The sequence below is a fragment of the Bactrocera neohumeralis genome, chromosome 4 (genome assembly GCF_024586455.1).
Source record: "Bactrocera neohumeralis isolate Rockhampton chromosome 4, APGP_CSIRO_Bneo_wtdbg2-racon-allhic-juicebox.fasta_v2, whole genome shotgun sequence".
Classification (NCBI taxonomy): Eukaryota; Metazoa; Arthropoda; class Insecta; order Diptera; family Tephritidae; genus Bactrocera; species Bactrocera neohumeralis.
This window is the reverse complement of record NC_065921.1, coordinates 6735473-6751902: the sequence shown is the minus strand read 5'-3', so window position 1 is coordinate 6751902 and position 16430 is coordinate 6735473. Positions and strand designations below refer to the sequence as shown.

At 36.0% G+C, this 16430-nt stretch overlaps 2 protein-coding genes across 28 annotated transcripts in view; one reads left to right on the top strand and one right to left on the bottom strand.

Annotated features, from left to right (window-relative positions):
- Window positions 1–5640, top strand: part of LOC126756915 (protein immune deficiency) — a 243375-nt gene extending 237735 nt beyond the window's left edge. Inside the window, exon 3 of the transcript XR_007666653.1 lies at window positions 5631–5640. The gene's annotated coding sequence lies outside the window, so the exon portion shown is untranslated. The remainder of the gene's footprint in view (window positions 1–5630) is intronic.
- LOC126756866 (sorbin and SH3 domain-containing protein 1) overlaps window positions 1–16430 on the bottom strand; it is a 93405-nt gene that overhangs the window by 46273 nt on the left and 30702 nt on the right. For 17 of the 27 annotated variants that reach the window (XM_050470323.1, XM_050470312.1, XM_050470305.1 and 14 more), the window contains one exon: window positions 10705–11091. The exons of 2 other annotated variants lie outside the window; for them this stretch is intronic. In XM_050470323.1, the coding sequence (XP_050326280.1) occupies window positions 10705–10972 (268 nt within the window). In that variant the 5' untranslated portion in view covers window positions 10973–11091. Of the gene's footprint in view, window positions 1–5780; window positions 5844–6171; window positions 6314–8426; window positions 8431–10704; window positions 11092–16430 lie in introns of those variants that run through there. 8 more of the 27 variants (XM_050470320.1, XM_050470322.1, XM_050470321.1 and 5 more) reach the window with 6 other exon arrangements.

Genomic DNA, 16430 nt, shown 5'->3' with positions numbered 1-16430 from the left:
TGCGTTGTAATTATATAATGAAATCATTAATTTGGAAATTAAGAAGAAAAGTTTGTGTAATTATAGGTGTTGTTCTGGTAATGGAGTTGTAAGCGAAAAATCAATTAATTTACGACAAAGAGAAAGAGAGAAAAGAACAAAAAATATACTTATAATAATAATGTTATGCTTTAAAAACAGCTTGATATTATCATTATCAAGTTATTCTCACAGATCTTATAAAATAATGTGTGGCAGGTAAGAAAACATAGGTGGTCGTAATAATAATTACTTTTATTGCTTCTTTAATATTCTATTTTAATAGTGATAACTGTTTTTGACAAAAGAACGCTCTCTAATTACCAAATCGGAAATTTTTTGGAGTTCAGCGGTTTTGATAAAATAATAAAATACTCGCTAGACGTGAATGGAAAAGAGGTTTAGTACGGGAACAGTATACTATCTCGATCTATACCGAAGGGTCCAAAATGGATTGCGGAACTGGGACGGAGGTATACCGCGAGGATCTTGATATCTCTCTCTCTATATATATTTGTCTACCAAACTCAGCTAGTAAAGGCTTGTGGAGTTCTACTGTACAATTAAGGAAGAATTCAGGAAGCTGCCATATACACAGCCTTGTGGTCGCCAAAAGATTAGGTTAGGTTAGATGGCTGATCAAAGATCGCACGTGGACTACATTATGTAGTCCTTTGTGAAGTCATAGAAAAGAAGAACTCCTGTGTTCGAACTACGAATTAGCAAAACAAGTGCTTAAGTCTTGACCTCCCAAATGCGGGACAGTCAAGAAGGAAGTGTTGAGTTGTTTTCACCTCATCTTCTTCCATACAGCTTCTGCAGATGGCGTCTGATAGAATTCTCTGCCTTACTGCTTGGGTGGAAATAGGGCAAGGACCCATTAAAAGTCCCAAAACTAGGGAGATGCCAGCCTTACTGATAGCAAGAAGATCACTAGATCTCTTGTGATTGATCTTTGGCAAAAAAGGACACAGGACGACAGTGCATGTACCGATGATGGCCCAGCGCTGGCCAAGCTTCTGCGAAGCCCAGTTATTTAGTAGTAGAACACAAGAGGATACTGGAGCACCGATCCGCTGCCATTCGACCGACAGAGGTTCTAGGGTCCCTTTTCTTGCTAGCTCATCAGCTTTGTAGTTTCCGGCGATTCTGCTGTGGCTTGGCACTCATACCAGTCTTATCACAAAGGCACTCGATGCTCTTGGTTGGGCACACTTTGATCAGTCAGAACGAATTCGAACGTTCAAGACTTCTCTGAAGGAAGTTCCACTCTGGAACAGTAAATTTTCCGCTATCTTAATGACTGCAACTTCAGCCTGGTAATCTGAAACTGGTGTTGATAGAGAACTCCTAACATTAGACCTCTCCAACAACCTTCTCCCCAAGCTTTGACCCAACCGCGAAGGAGCTCAAAGAGATTACTTTCATCGCAGTCAACTCCACTTGTCCATAACCTGAGTTCCCGGCCAGAGGAACATTTTCAGCAACGAAAAAGCAGTTAGCCAAGTTCAGTTAGACGAATCCGTCGCAGAGATAATACCGTGTACGCTTAGAAAGATCAAGGGGAACCCCATACTCGTTAGAACTTAAGGATCAAAACTGATGAAAATCTATAAATTATGGAAGATAGCGAAATATTTTTGGCCATAATATGACAAGACAAGCACTAAGAACCTACTAAATAATCCAGGAACAGTATATGGAGCTTTCAGTTACTATAACGTGTCATTTGCCATTCGAAGAACGTGCATTAAAAATGGGAATGCTCTATAACAAAATTTGCCGTAGTTGCTCGAGGAGAATAAAAAATCGGGTTTACACTTTCACTGTAAACTCTCAGCTCTATCATAAACCTGACATAGAACTCTTGGAACTCATTAAGGTTTGGACCTTGAATGATTATCTACAAAAAGTATAACTGATATAAATGAAACGAGGTTCTAGGATTATAACGGTCTTACGATGATATTGATACACCGTCAATGGCGCAAATAGCGTTAGTTGAGCCTGAAGATTTAAATTCTTAGTTAATTGAAAATATTCAAATTGCTCAGAAGTGATTCAATTTTGATCTGTACGACGAACCTCTTAGCTTCTATATAAAAACACATATTTATGGATATTTAGCTACGTGAACTTGAGTGAAAATTATTGTCAAAAATTTAATTAACGACTCGGTTGAGATTTCGCCCACACATTTCGACCTGACAATGGCCCTGGGCCGAAGATGTTTGAATGTGATGTTAGAAGGGCGCCAAAAGTGCTCACCCCGCGCGTGTTACTCGTAAAATATATACACACACATGTAAATTTGTAAGTAACACACATTCGGCGCGATATTGACTCATAAATAAATCATTTACATGTGTTCATAAATTAGTGACTATATAATTAGATGTTATTGTTGCACGCACACTTGCCATGGAAGAAGGATGCAAATACAATAGACGCACATGTGTATGTTTGAGAGTGGGTGTATGGAATAAACAACCCACACACCATTCAGGCGTTGCCAATAAAAACACGATTACCAGCGACAACACGCATTCGGAAGCTTAGCGATGGCAGCAGTAAAACTGCCAGAAAATCTTTAATACGTTGACGCCAATGCAAACAAAAACAATAAAAAATGGAAAAAAGTATCGAAAAACATGATAGATTTAGTCGACTAACAAAATTATGCGCTGATGGATTGGTTGAAAGATTTAAAAGGGGCATAAAAGAGCGGGCAAACAACGAGATGCTGACAGTTCATTTCCAGCGGGTGGCAGTTTCGAAAAAAGTAGAAAAAATAAAAAATGCTGAAAAACGAAATTAAAAGTAAAAAATAAAAAAGTGTTGAAAACACACAAAATTAAAGCAAAGAAAATGCTGAAAAAAGAAAAGTGTGCGCGTAACGGTATGTTGGCCGACAGCAGCAAAACCACAAATGCTGGACAATATGTAGCGTTGGAAATGGTGACAGGATGACGCACAGTGGGTCTTAATTGTAAAAATATGACACAATTGATGAAGATTATAAAAAATAATAATAAATTCAAAATAAATATTGGCGCACACAACCTTAATGTGGTTGCGGTTAAGCTTCGTAATAAAGCTTTTTTAGTTTTTTAGTTTGCATTTTTGGTAACGATATGTATATTTTATTAAGAAAAAAGTGTTAAAGCCCGCCATGGTTCTAAGATTTATAACATTCACCTTCTCCTGTAAATAAGTGAAAGAACAATCGCTAAAATAAAGGAGTGGATGTTGACAATAACACAAACTAGTCTATTTTTTAGTTCAGTGAAGTCGTTTATGTACAGAAAACTCCTCCGTATTTTGCTTTCGTTCGCCGATGATATTGATATCATTGGCCTCAACACCCGCGCCATTAGTTCTGCTTTTCCAGACAGGACAAGACAGCAAAGCAAATGGGTCTGGTAGTGAACGAGGGCGGGACGAAATGTCTCCTGTCATCAAACAAACAGTCGTCGCACTAGCCACTTAGCTCCCACGTCACTTTTGACAGGCATAACTTCAAAGTCATAGATAATTTCGACTATCCTGGAAGCTGCATTGTCACATCCAACAACGTCAGTCTCGAAATCCAATGCAGAATAACTGTTGCCAACAGGTGCTACTTCGGATTGAGTAGGAAATTGAGAAGTGAAGTCCTCTCCCGACGAACAAAGACCAAATTCTACAAGAAAGTATACTTTCAGTAGGTTTTGTTGTAAATATCTTTCATCTTTTATCCAAACTAACTGTTAATTCATCACTTGGCCTTCGTAATTGCTCAGTGGAATGGGAAAGAAAATTACAAAATATTTATTCCTAAAATTTTTTACATATTTAAGATATAGCGCTAATTTCGTATTATGTTCTCGAAGGGTTTGTTACCAACAGGTTTTTGTTTTAACCCTGGACATGTTTTCTTGGTCGATTCGACTAGCTATCATCGTGTTTTGCAAACAGCAGCAAAATAACGATAACGATCCAGAGTTAATAATCATGGTGCTTTGTCCAAGTGACTCCTAATATTCCGAGATTCTACTCTCTTTGATGGAATGCGTTAATATTATCCCACAAATAGAAGGATCTACAAATTGTAATCCAACTTCGAAATATACTCGGGTTACCCACATTATAGTTTCTCTTAGTTTCAGATAAATGTGTAAATATGCAGAGAAAACTCTTCTTCTGATAAGAATATAAAAGAATAGAACTGAATTGAGGCTTGCGTTGCGAACTAAGGTCTATTGCGCCCCGCCCTCTATCACTCATAATCAAAAAGACCCAGCACTCTTATAAATTGCAGGAACCCAGGAACCTGCTGGGCGATATAGAGGAGGTGTAATTCGCGACGCATATACAACAACCCGTTTACACTGCAGACGGGTCTACGTAACCGGAACAGACTTGGATTTTTTATCCAGTCAACTCGGCAGAATTCTGCCACTACAACAACAACAAAAGCGAAGAGCCATATTTGCAGTTTGCTTTGTAATTTAGAATCAGATGCTCAGGAATTACCTGGTCCATGTCGCTGAAAAGGCGTTTCTACTCCAGGCTATACCCATATCGAACAGGTGCTTCTTGAGCCTCCATTCTAATTCCGCTTTGATGAGTGACAAGACCTGGACGATTGGGTACCAAATATTTTTTCATAAGTATTTGAGGAAGTGGTACAACAAAAAAAATTAAGCCGATTACAATTTTTTGTTTTTGTAAAAATACACACTGTATCGCGAGCTACACACGCCCACGGCAAAGCCAACAGCGCGTCATACAATAAATTTAGAATTTGTTTATATTTAATAAACGTAGCGGATGGCAGCATAGATGCTGCGGCACAAACAAAAAATACGGGAACTTCAAAAAAAATATTTCTTTCGAACACATTTTTGTAACGGAATATTTGCTAATCGCTAATAATGGAAAATCGTAAACTTGAAATGAACTCGTGACTCTTTCGCCATTTGCCTACCGAACTGGATAATTTTCGTAAAATACATAATAATTTTTCAAAACAAAAATGACCACTTAAAATTCGAGAAAGAGAATTGTGATGGAAACCACAGCAGAAGCAACAAAAACAACACACGTAAAAGCCACAAAAGCGCACAAAACGCTTACAAATGCGATTAATTAGAAAAACGCTAAAAATAAACGGTAATAAATTTCCAACAAATAGACATTCGACTGCTGAAGTGCACAATAAAACAAAAAAATTGAAAATAATTTAAGACACAACAAAGGGAGTACTTATGGAGCGAACTAGCCGAACATAGTGGGTGTGGAGCAGGTGGCGGAAGGCACATCAGCTTGGTTGGCAGCGTGTGAATGCTTAAGACTAACCGAAACACTGATATGCATTACTTGCAGTAACAACAATAAAAAAATTAAGCAATCAGTGAAAAATAACGATCATGATGACTCAACTGAGCGGTCAGCAAAGAGCGATTGCTTGCAACGACGGCTCGGTCACTTGGAGCGCGCAAAGGAATGCGTGTGAAAGCGCAAAAGATGGCGATTTGCCGATATGCGCGCTGTCTAATGGTGACACAAGTCGGAACTGGGGCAGATGAACTCATAAAACACACGCCGACTTTCAATTATGCGAGTCAAAGTTCTAAGCACTAAAGACTTTCGAGTCGCTGATGCGTCTGATGAGATGTGAGGTTGTGATGGTTGCAATGATGGTGATGTTGATGATGGTGAGACGAAAGTAGATGTGCTGATAATGGCTATGCGTGACCATTGCTACGCGCTTTGATTACCTGAGCCACTTGGTGCGGTCGCTTTGAATTTCGGTGCGAACATGCTGCCTTTCGATGCTGGCTCTGCAAGTTAACGGAAAAGATGTAGCGGGAGGCTTACTCAGAGCTTTTATGAGCACTTGACAGCTATTTAACTAGCTGCTGTGTGTGAGATATGTGACACTTTAATTGGATTTTTTAATTTTTGCTAGCGTTTAATTGCACTTGACTGACAAAAATTACCGTTACATCACTAATCATTTTTTCATGGCTTTTTTATTGCACTCACTAAGTTGAGGCTCTCACAAATTTGTAGAAAATCACAAATTAAATTTTATTTTATTTTTTCCATTTAGCACACTTAAAAAACACAGTAAATTTCATTTAATTTTTTTTTCTACAAACCACTAACCCTGTCCCATTTCGCTGACGCGTCTTTACAAAAAACAGAAAATGAATTTAACTCCAAAAAAATTTTGAAAACCGTAAAAATACAAAACGAACGCGCCTTTTGGTGGGTTGTGTGTACGCCTTTGCGTCCGCCGCTCAACTTGCACGAAATTTTCAATTTATTTTGATTTTATTTTTTACTTTCGAAAAGCATATTCGAATCGTGCAGATCGGCTAGTTGGACGAGTGAGTGTTCTGAAAAACGAATGGACCACATATTGGCGGATCGGCTGTGGGCTCGCATTGCTTCTTACAGTTATAACGAAGTGTGTATTGTTGTTCATGCGCGTTATTTATTTTGTATTTTCGAAAAAGCGGCAGAAAAGTTGATGATATAGCATAGAAAAGTTTTTTACGAATAAAATGAGCTCTAGAAAAAAGTATTGGAAAACTTTCGTAAACAATAAGCATATGGCGAACGCGCTGCATTGCTTGGTGGATGGACAGCAGTCAGTTTAACGCAGGGGTGTATTTGGGATACAGTGGGGTGATGGCAAAAAGTAACTAATGAAATTTGGAAATGGAAAATATATATATATATAAATATGAAAGCTCCCCAACTAAAGAAAAGTCCCTTTGAATATCCTTTCTATTGACTACTCTCTTTCATACAAAAAATTTGTGGGCACCAAAATATGACGAAAATCCTAAAATAAGACATCATTTGAAACAAGTGAAACTCAGTGGAAAAGACATACACTCTGCTCTTTTGGAAGGTACATACCAAGAATGTTAGATTTCATAAATTGTGACACTCTGCGTCAAGGGTCAAAGTATAAGAAACGTACATACCAGAAAGTTCTTCGAGTTTCAGTCTCGTTAAAGAATTAGAAGCGAAGTTGCCTGCAGTTGTAGGGTTTCCCTTGCAACCTTTCATCTTAAGACACCAATTTTTTAATCAAGGTCCTTGTACTCGGATAAAATAATCGAGTTTGGGTCTTATCAAATCGTGAATTTTTTTCAGCGCCCCTTCTAACACAAAAGGATACTTTGCAGACTCTATAAAGTATATATACTTGTACATAAATGATCAGTATCATGAGCTGAGTCGATTTGGGTATGTCCTTACTATATATCTATTTAGTCTAAACTAGTCTCTCAGTTTTTGAGATATATAATATATCATTTCGTAGACATCCTTTTCAACCAAAAACGGTGCTAGGTTTTCGGAATCGCCGATATCGAACCACTATATCCAGGGGCGGATCCAGAGTAGGGGGAGAGAGGGAGCGAAATTATTTGAGGGCTATTAGAGAAGGCAACGCTACATTCTTCGAGTAAATTATTGTGCGCGGACTACTTTAGCAAATAGCTGTCATCCAAACTGACCGATCAAAATCAATATAAAGACAATTTTATACTAACAAGAAATGCACCTCTGCTGGATTTTATAGTTTTTACTTGTTTTTTTTTTTTAATAATTTCCTTGCAAGAAATGCCCAATTTCATTATTAATTTCTTGGTCACCAAAGCACAGTGCAAATTCATTACGACTAAGGCATTATTGAAAGCTTTTTTTTATATATATGTATAAGAATATTGGAATATTCCAAAAAATAATTTATGTACTGTATTGAAGTACATGGTAAGATCGCATGTGCAAGAAAGCTTTTCAAATTTTTTGAATCTTTCACTGTATAAACTTATGGTATTTAAAAAGAAACTCAAAATTCGCTCAAAATTCTATACTAAAAATTTTCAAAGCTTCGGATCTACTCAAATTATTCGTTAGTAATTGTGTGATATAACCAATACATACATATACACACTACACATATGTATATAAAATTATTATTTACTTCTTCACATATGCCCACTTTTAGACACCTGCTCAGCTCATTTCGATTTATGAGTGAATAGAAAGCGTTGAATTTCACTCAAATGACGACTATTTGCCGAGCAAAAATCATCAGGTGTGAACATCGCTCGACTTTTTCAAATTTTCAAATGGATTATGCGCAGAATCTCTTAATATCCTATGCTTGGGAGAGATGAAAACTTTCAGAGCAGCGTTTGGCGCAAACACTCAGCTGCGACACTGAAACGTCAACTGCGAGCGAAGCAACAGCAGCTGTCACCGTTGCAAAGGACGGAACATTCGGTGAGGTAAGGCAATTGCTTTCCTAACCCAGAGACACACTTTGTGCCGACATAAATAGTCCGCACGCACTCATTAAATGTTTTTAGTTTTCATTCACCCAACGCCTCACCACACACCCTGCTCACCTTCAGCTCAGCCGCCGCCTATCGATCATATTTAGCGAGGCGTTCGGAAAATTTCAACACAACATCCGTTCTCACTTTCATTAGATGGCTGTCGCATTGTCGCCTTCGCGCTGTGTGTCATGTCACGACTGATAAATATGTAAATTTACTTAAAGATCCACTCACATTAGCGTCTGTGTGTCAGTCGGTTCGTATTTATACTAGGTTGTTGACAATTTGTGTGCTTCGAGTGTCTCTGTTTGACACTTTCTTAGTTCAAATAGAAAATTCCAACAAGTTGTTCATTGCATTGTGTTGTCTAAAAATGAACGCTAATGGCACTAATATCAAGTTAACAAGCTGTCGCATAAAAATAGTTTCCATTTCGAAATACAAACATCTGGATAATGGACGACTTAATTACGTGTGAAAAATGTTCGCAGTCATTAAAACCCATGTTCACTATAAATATGAAATTAAGTGAAGAATAATCGTCAAATGCAGCGTGTTTCTTAGAATTCAAGCAACTATTAGTGAAGCACTTAGCATGGCGTGATTATAGAATGTCTGGATAGGTGTCTTTCCATAAAACGTTGACTTGCTTGAGAGAGAATCTTATTCAACGCGTATATTGGGATTCTATTTGTCTTTCCTGTCCGAGGATCTTAAAACGAAGTTACCAAAGTGCTTACTTTCGAGGTTACTCGAATTATTTGATCCTCCAATTGAGGAAACGAATGCTTCTGCTCTAAAGAAAGCTTATGCAAACTGTTATCTTTAATTCAACTGCCCTTCACTTCTGATTTTGAGGATATAGAATCGCTGAGGCCGCTGACTGTAACTCTTCAAACAGAAGTTTTTAAGAAATTTTAGCAAATCAAAGAGATTGTTCCATGTAGTACTTACTGGAAGCCCAGATCGTTTAACTCAGAAGCACATTATCTCATCAACTAATGCCGGACAAGTGTGGGAGGTTCTGTCACCACAGCGGATAATCTTTTCAGGCTTATAATGCTGTATGGTAGGACTGTATAACCGAATATTGAACTTGGAAGATGGCATGTAAATATTTATTTATTTCAAACATCTATACGGATGGCTCGAAAATGGACGATGGAGTTGGTGCGGGAATATACTGTCCAGAGTTAAGCATAAGACAGCCTTTTGAATTGCCGGACAACTGCAGTATTTTTCAAGTTGAGGTCTTGGCTATTGCAAGGCCAGCTCGCAACTGCAGACAATTCCAGAGTCAACGTCTACGTAGACAGCCAAGCAGCAATCAAGGCAGTAACATCGTATCGACTATCGGCCAGAAGTGTCTTGGGAAGCAAGGCAATTTTGCCAGAAGTAAGCAACTTCACTTCTACTGAGTTCATTGGGAAAAATGATACAGCTCTTGCGCACTTGTCCCGCATTGGCAAGACTGTGCTGTAAGCATCTGGGGCCCCACGGTCGGATACACTGGAGAAGGTATCGATAGTGATGCCGCAGTCTGTTAAAATTCATGTCAAGCGCAGGAATCCCAAAGGATGACTACTTCTCTTTGACCTAGCAAATGAACTCCATCTGGTATCGCAAAGGAGCAAAACTGATCTATGCGTGGTGTTTTGGCCTACCAGATTAACCGCACCTAATCTAAACTAAGCTAAAGTTCGAGATTTGGGTTAGATAACTCCAAGAAAAATTAGGTAAATATAAACTGATGGAGCTGATTGAACTTAGCAGTTGCGCTCTGAAAGACTGTAACTCAAAAACTATTTGAGACATCGATTTAAAATTTTTGCATTTTGTTTTTGTAATGTTTCACACTAGATGAGCTTCGTAATTTTAGTTCCATAAATATGGTAGGAACAATATGTAGATACTTAAAATAGTCTCTGTATTGAATTTATTATTGTTTCAGGTATTCAATTATTACAACAACATACGTGAAGGTCATACTTTTAAAACTAATCCTATTTTGAAAATAGTTCATGCGAAAATTGGGAAAATAATAAATTTGGAAAAAACTTAATGGAATATCTGAATAATTTGGAAAAATTTTCATGTTTCAAATCCAAAGCTATTTATATAGAAAAATTACGTCAATATATTTATAAACGCATGCATCGACTTCAAATGCAACTCAATAACAATTAGCAGGAACGTGTGAAACCTTTTTAGGAATAACTATATAATCACATGTGCACTCCATGTACTCTCCAAAATGCTAAGGGGGTAAGGGTGGCATGCACACATACGCTAAATTGCATATATACACAATCACAGACCGAATGACTGACTCACCCACCATTTGCATAGAGGAAGCCCTTCGCCAGCTTCAGTTCGCTGTCGATCTCCTTGAGCAGATCGCTTTCGGACCAACTGCGGCGATTCGGCTCCAGCAGGAAGCGCGTCTTCTTGCAGGTGCGCACATGTGGCGCTGGTGGTCGGCTGCTGCTGCTGCTCGCTTTGTGGCTGTGACTGTGCTGGTGATGGTGGTGATGCTGATGTTGCTGCTGGTGGTTATGGTGCTTTAGGTGTGAGTGCGGCTGCTGTTGGTGGTTAGCACCACCCATGGCACCACCAGCAGCTCCACCTGTGCTCGAAATGCTGCTCTGCTGCAGTTTGGTGTGTGTTTCGTAGCTGCTGCGCGTGCTTGACGAGGCAGTGGAAATGTGGCTCCGACGCGTGACGACTTAAGTGGTTGTTTGGTTGGAGATACAAATATGAAGGAGAAAAGTAATAAAAAGAGAGAGAGAGAGAAGAGGGTAAAGCTCATAAGAAACTTGACCATTGACAGTAACAACTGACAGCCACAAAACAAATGTTTGTATGTATGCTTCAATTTAGGACGGGCAATGGCAGGATGTGCGGAATTTTGTGCCAATCATCGGTGTTGGGTTGGAAATTTTGATTTTGCCAGATTTCTTGAAAGTGTACAACAGCAGCGTGGAAGTCTTTATGGAGTGAATGGCAAGCATTATTGTGGCGCGTTTAATTTTGATGAGCAGTAAATTTTGATTTCGTGTTATTTGCCATCGTTAAACGTCTTTAAATACTAAAAATATGGGTTTTCAATATTTTATTTTTCAATTTTTCGTCGATTTCCCTTAAATATCTATATAAGTATGTGTGCATGTGTTCAATTTTAAAAACATGTTCATTTATTTTCCATGCCGCTTATAATTATTGAATTTGTGGTTCAACGCTCTGACCGCTAGTCCGCCCATCAAACCAATTAGCGTGCCAGAAGTGCCACAAAAGTCGCTGATCTGTTGGCCGACCTAATTGAAACTTCCTTTTCATGCGCGCTTCTATCTTATCTTTTGTATTTATTCTTTATTTAAGTTTCTTCTTTCATTCTCAACTTTTGCTCTTTGCGATTTCGATTCTTGAGTTGATCTTCAATTTAAGTGGCTTGTTTGCTGGTTGAGATGCTCGCGTGCTTTGAGCGTCGGGTCGCGCTTTAACGGTAATTGCATGCCAGTGCGGCTCGTCGCCCAAGTTGTAACGAATTGATTCTTATTTTTCATACTTTTTACCGCTGAATCGCTTTGCTACTTTTCTTTTATTTGTGAGACTTTTTATTTGTTCTTTATCTGTCGAATGTTAAGTAGCGGATCTGCTAATTATTCGCCTCACTTCGTGGTAATTTCCGTTTCTTGTTATTATATTTCTTGCTTGGACACATGTGACTTTTGAAATTTATGAGGTATGGATGCGCGTTAGGGTGGGTGATATATGTATTTTACGAATACTAAGATATTCAAAACCCATAAATACATATGCATACGTTTCCATGTAAATGCGGTTTATGTAAATTTGTATGTATTATATCTATATAAAAATTTATTATGTATTTTTTCCCATTAAAAAAATAAATAAATTGATTAAAAATTTATTAAGATTCAATTTCGTGAAATTTGGTTTTTGAAATTTTTCATATAATTCAATTTGAAAATTTTTCATATAAATTCAAATTAATTAATTATGAAATATTTTTTTTTTTAATTTTTTTTAATTACAATTTAATTTTTTTTTAATTAGAACTATTACAATTACGCAATTCATTACACCAGTATACTGAAGAAAACAAATTTCAAAACTTTTGTCTAACTTACAAAGTATGAAATATGTCAATTTTTATTTCTGAAGCAAATAAAAAACCTCCCTAATGCATTCTTGCTTTTTGGTATTGAACAGAAAAACAATAATTAGCGAAACAGGTTAGCTGAGTGTATACATACAAAGGTAAGTGTACAAAATACTCAAAGTGGGTTCATTTCAATATGTTAATTATGCCGTCATAATTTGAAAATATTTTTTTTCACACTTCTCTAAAAGAGAATAAAAAACCAGAAGCTTTCATTGTGTTTTTACCAATTTTTTTTTAATGACTCATTCTTTGTTTTTTTTTTTTTAAATTATCTCTTTAAATATTTTTATTATCTCATTAAATTCCAGAATACCTCTAAAATATTTTCCTAAATTTTCAAGTTGATCCGAGTATTAGTTTCAGACTTACAGCCTTGAGAACTTGTACGCATGAGGCTAGCTAGGCTAAGTGCGCCGTCTTTAAAATCGTTTTTCTCGAAACTGTTTTTTTGAGTCGGTTGGCAAGATTTCACGATAACTACTTAACCGATCTTCATGAAATATAACACAGGTCTTTGAGATACTATTTTTCAAGCCTAGGAGGAAGAATTTTTTTTTTCGATTACAACTATTTGAAAAAAAATGTCACGAAATTTTCACTGAAATTTTAATTTTTTTGTAAAAATGTCTGCCAAACATCTAATTTTCAGTTTTTTTACTTCGTCCATGTTCTAAGTTAAGGTTTTAACTAAAAACGTATTTTTTAAACTTTAGATGATCCTGTAAGGAGTTTTCCTGCCAACGGCGGTGTACCTCTTTCCGAGGGATCACCGGAAATAGCGTCGCAGTGGCTGAGTTTAAGATAATTTTTTCTAAAAATTTCAGAATTTCCTTGTTAATAGTGCATGTTTGTAACAATAAAAACTCTAACAAAATATTTCATTTTTTATAAGAGAAAAAAATGTTGAAAAAAAGCTGTTTTTTATCCGAGGAAACCCAAGTAACCCGTTAAACAAAGTAAGGTTAGCTTCGGTTGTATTACTTTATGAGAGATAAGAACCGATTGTGAGGACGCAGGATAATCAGAAGAGAATATGTAATGCACAAAAGTTATTACACTCTTCGGAGATAGAATCGGAAAACGTACTTTTTCGGAGGTGTAGATCCTGTTAGTATTCCTTAGAGACTTGCAAAGAAGTAGCTATTGTCATATGTATCTGTATTTCATCAAATTTGGATATTATCCAAATTGTTATTATGCGAATATTACCTTGTTTTCAAAATAGTGTTTAGTCATTAGTTACTTAGATGAGACTTTAAAAACAGGTGAAGATATAACCATACGTTTTTGAAAAACAAGTTAAACGAACAATAAATAGAGAATAATTTATAACCATTTTCGAATTTCTAAAAATATATACATATATTAGAAAACATTAACAAAATTTTCGAAACAATTTGACAAAGCTGAACGAAATTCCGTTTATTAAGTAAAACCAATAACTTAGACAGAATAATCTTTCATATTTGATAATGTACCTAAAAACAAGGGTAAGCGATGGGTGGGATAAACACTGGCAAAAAAACTATTTCATTTAACGGGTTTTAATTTTCTCTATTATACCAACAAAGAATTTGTTTTAGATTTTTTTATCCAATAGATTAATTTTTAACTAGATTCAATTCTTTTACCAGCAAATTTTGAGTTTTTATAGCGTTTTTATTACAATTTTTTCAGTTTGCTATACCTTGAAGAAAGCCGAATCGAACAAACAAATGGCACTTATTTAAATGTATACCGGCATAATGAAAAAAACGGTATAAAAGTAAGCCGTTATACCACTTGAACGAACTTTTCAAAGGCGCTAAGATAATGAATTCAAGCAAATAACTTCAACGTTGCTGTCACATGAAACTCTATAACAGAGTGCGGAGCTCTAACATAGCGAGTAATGAAGTGGCGAATTGAAGAAAACAATCATTATACCTAGCGCACAAATGTAGGCAACATTTTACATACTTATTATACAGTAAGCAATTATTGACTGAAGTTCCTACATTTTGAAGTCGAGAAAAAAAAATATAAAAGATTCAGAGAATATTATAACAATAATTTAGAAAAATTTGAGCATACTTAACATATGCATACACATATTGTACATTAAGAAAATATATCTATGTTGTGGGATTTGTAAAAGTATGATAAAAAATTTTCAATAATTTCAAAAATCGTTTTTTAAACTACAAAATTAAATAAGTACTAAATAATTGTTAAAAATATTTATTTTTCGAATTTAGTCATTGCCAAAAGAGTGGCGGTAAAAAGGAATATATGTAAATAAAGAAACGGGGATTTTCGCGCTAGATAAACATGCAAAAGCGGAGCAGCCAACGAAGAGAAAATCAAAAAATAATATATATAGTAAGTATATAGTACAATATATAATACATACAAACGTAAACTGTGGTAAACATATCAATCGAAAGACAAAAAACAAACAGCAATATTATTTTTTCCTTTTTTTGGTTGGTTAAAACAACAAATATGTATTTTTTATTCAACAAAGAACTGCATTAATATTTATTACATACATATTATTGATTATTAAATTAAGAGCATACAGACACAATTTTCATCTACTAACTATACAAGCGGGTTGGTTTTGTAACAGTAGTTTTTGTTGTTGCTTTTTTTATAAATATATGCATAACGTTTAATTTCATTAGTATTTTTGTTTCTTTTTACAAATACATTTTTTAATTTTTTATTTGTTTTTTTTATAATTTCGTTAATATCGTTTTCGAGTATGTATATCGCATAGAAGTAATTCAAAGAAATAATAATCCAAATAAATTTTAGTAATATTTCATAAAAAAAAAATAGTTTAATAAATTTTTTGTTGTTGTAATTTATAGTAGTAGTAGTGGTAGTAAGTGTATATAAGACGTAAGTAGATAAGGCTACACAATACGGGGTTTCATTCACAGGGTTCGGGAATACTCGGCTTGCTAGTGGCAAATCACACGAAATGTTGTTGCAACATCACATAACACATTGCTGCGGTTTGCATTTATTTATTTTTTATTTGTTGTTGCAATGTACATAGGTGTGTAGATAGCTGCTGGGCTATGTGGTATGGTCAAAGCTACGCCAAAATCTTTCGAATTCGTCATAAATTCGGCTCTTGAACGGTGACGTGGCGAACATCTCGTCAAAGGAGGGCGATACTGGTAGCTTGCTAAAGAATGGTGAATGGGTTGGTGGTGATGGTGGTGTTGTTGTAAAGGGCGCTGTTTCAGCAGCGTCGACTAAAGCGAGCAATTGAAGAGAAACATTAACGATTTATAGTGAACAAATTAACTAATTTGTGAATTGTGTAGACAAAACTACATATGTACGAGTATGTATACATAGGTACAATAATCCCAGATGGTTGATGGTCGAAGTGGATTTTTAAGTAAAAATTTTGAAGCACAATTATTTACAAGGCACCACAGATGTAGTTATGTTTCAGTTTACCGATGAGCTATTGATGCGTGGAGTAGTTACAGTGGTGGCTAGATAGGAAAGTAGGTTGTTGGTATATTTTACATACACGTATGCATATATGGTGGGTGTGTAGTTACATAAAGCAGATAGTTCACAGAATTTCTGTTTTTGTCGAAAGAAGAGATGTTTATGAAACATTTAAGTACTCGAAAGTATGAGTTATCCTAATTACCAATTATATTGTATATATGTTTTAGCCTCTTTGTGATTTTTATGTTTTTGGTATGTCTGGATGAAAACTTGGTGAAGAATGAAGGCAACACAACTGCGGATCGTATGTGGGCTTGGCGCGCGTTCAAGTTGTGTGTATTGTCTTTAAAGTAGTTTTGGTTATATGACACAAAAAGTAGCACAGTATAAGAGTAAAGTTCCTTAAAAGGCTCCAGCTT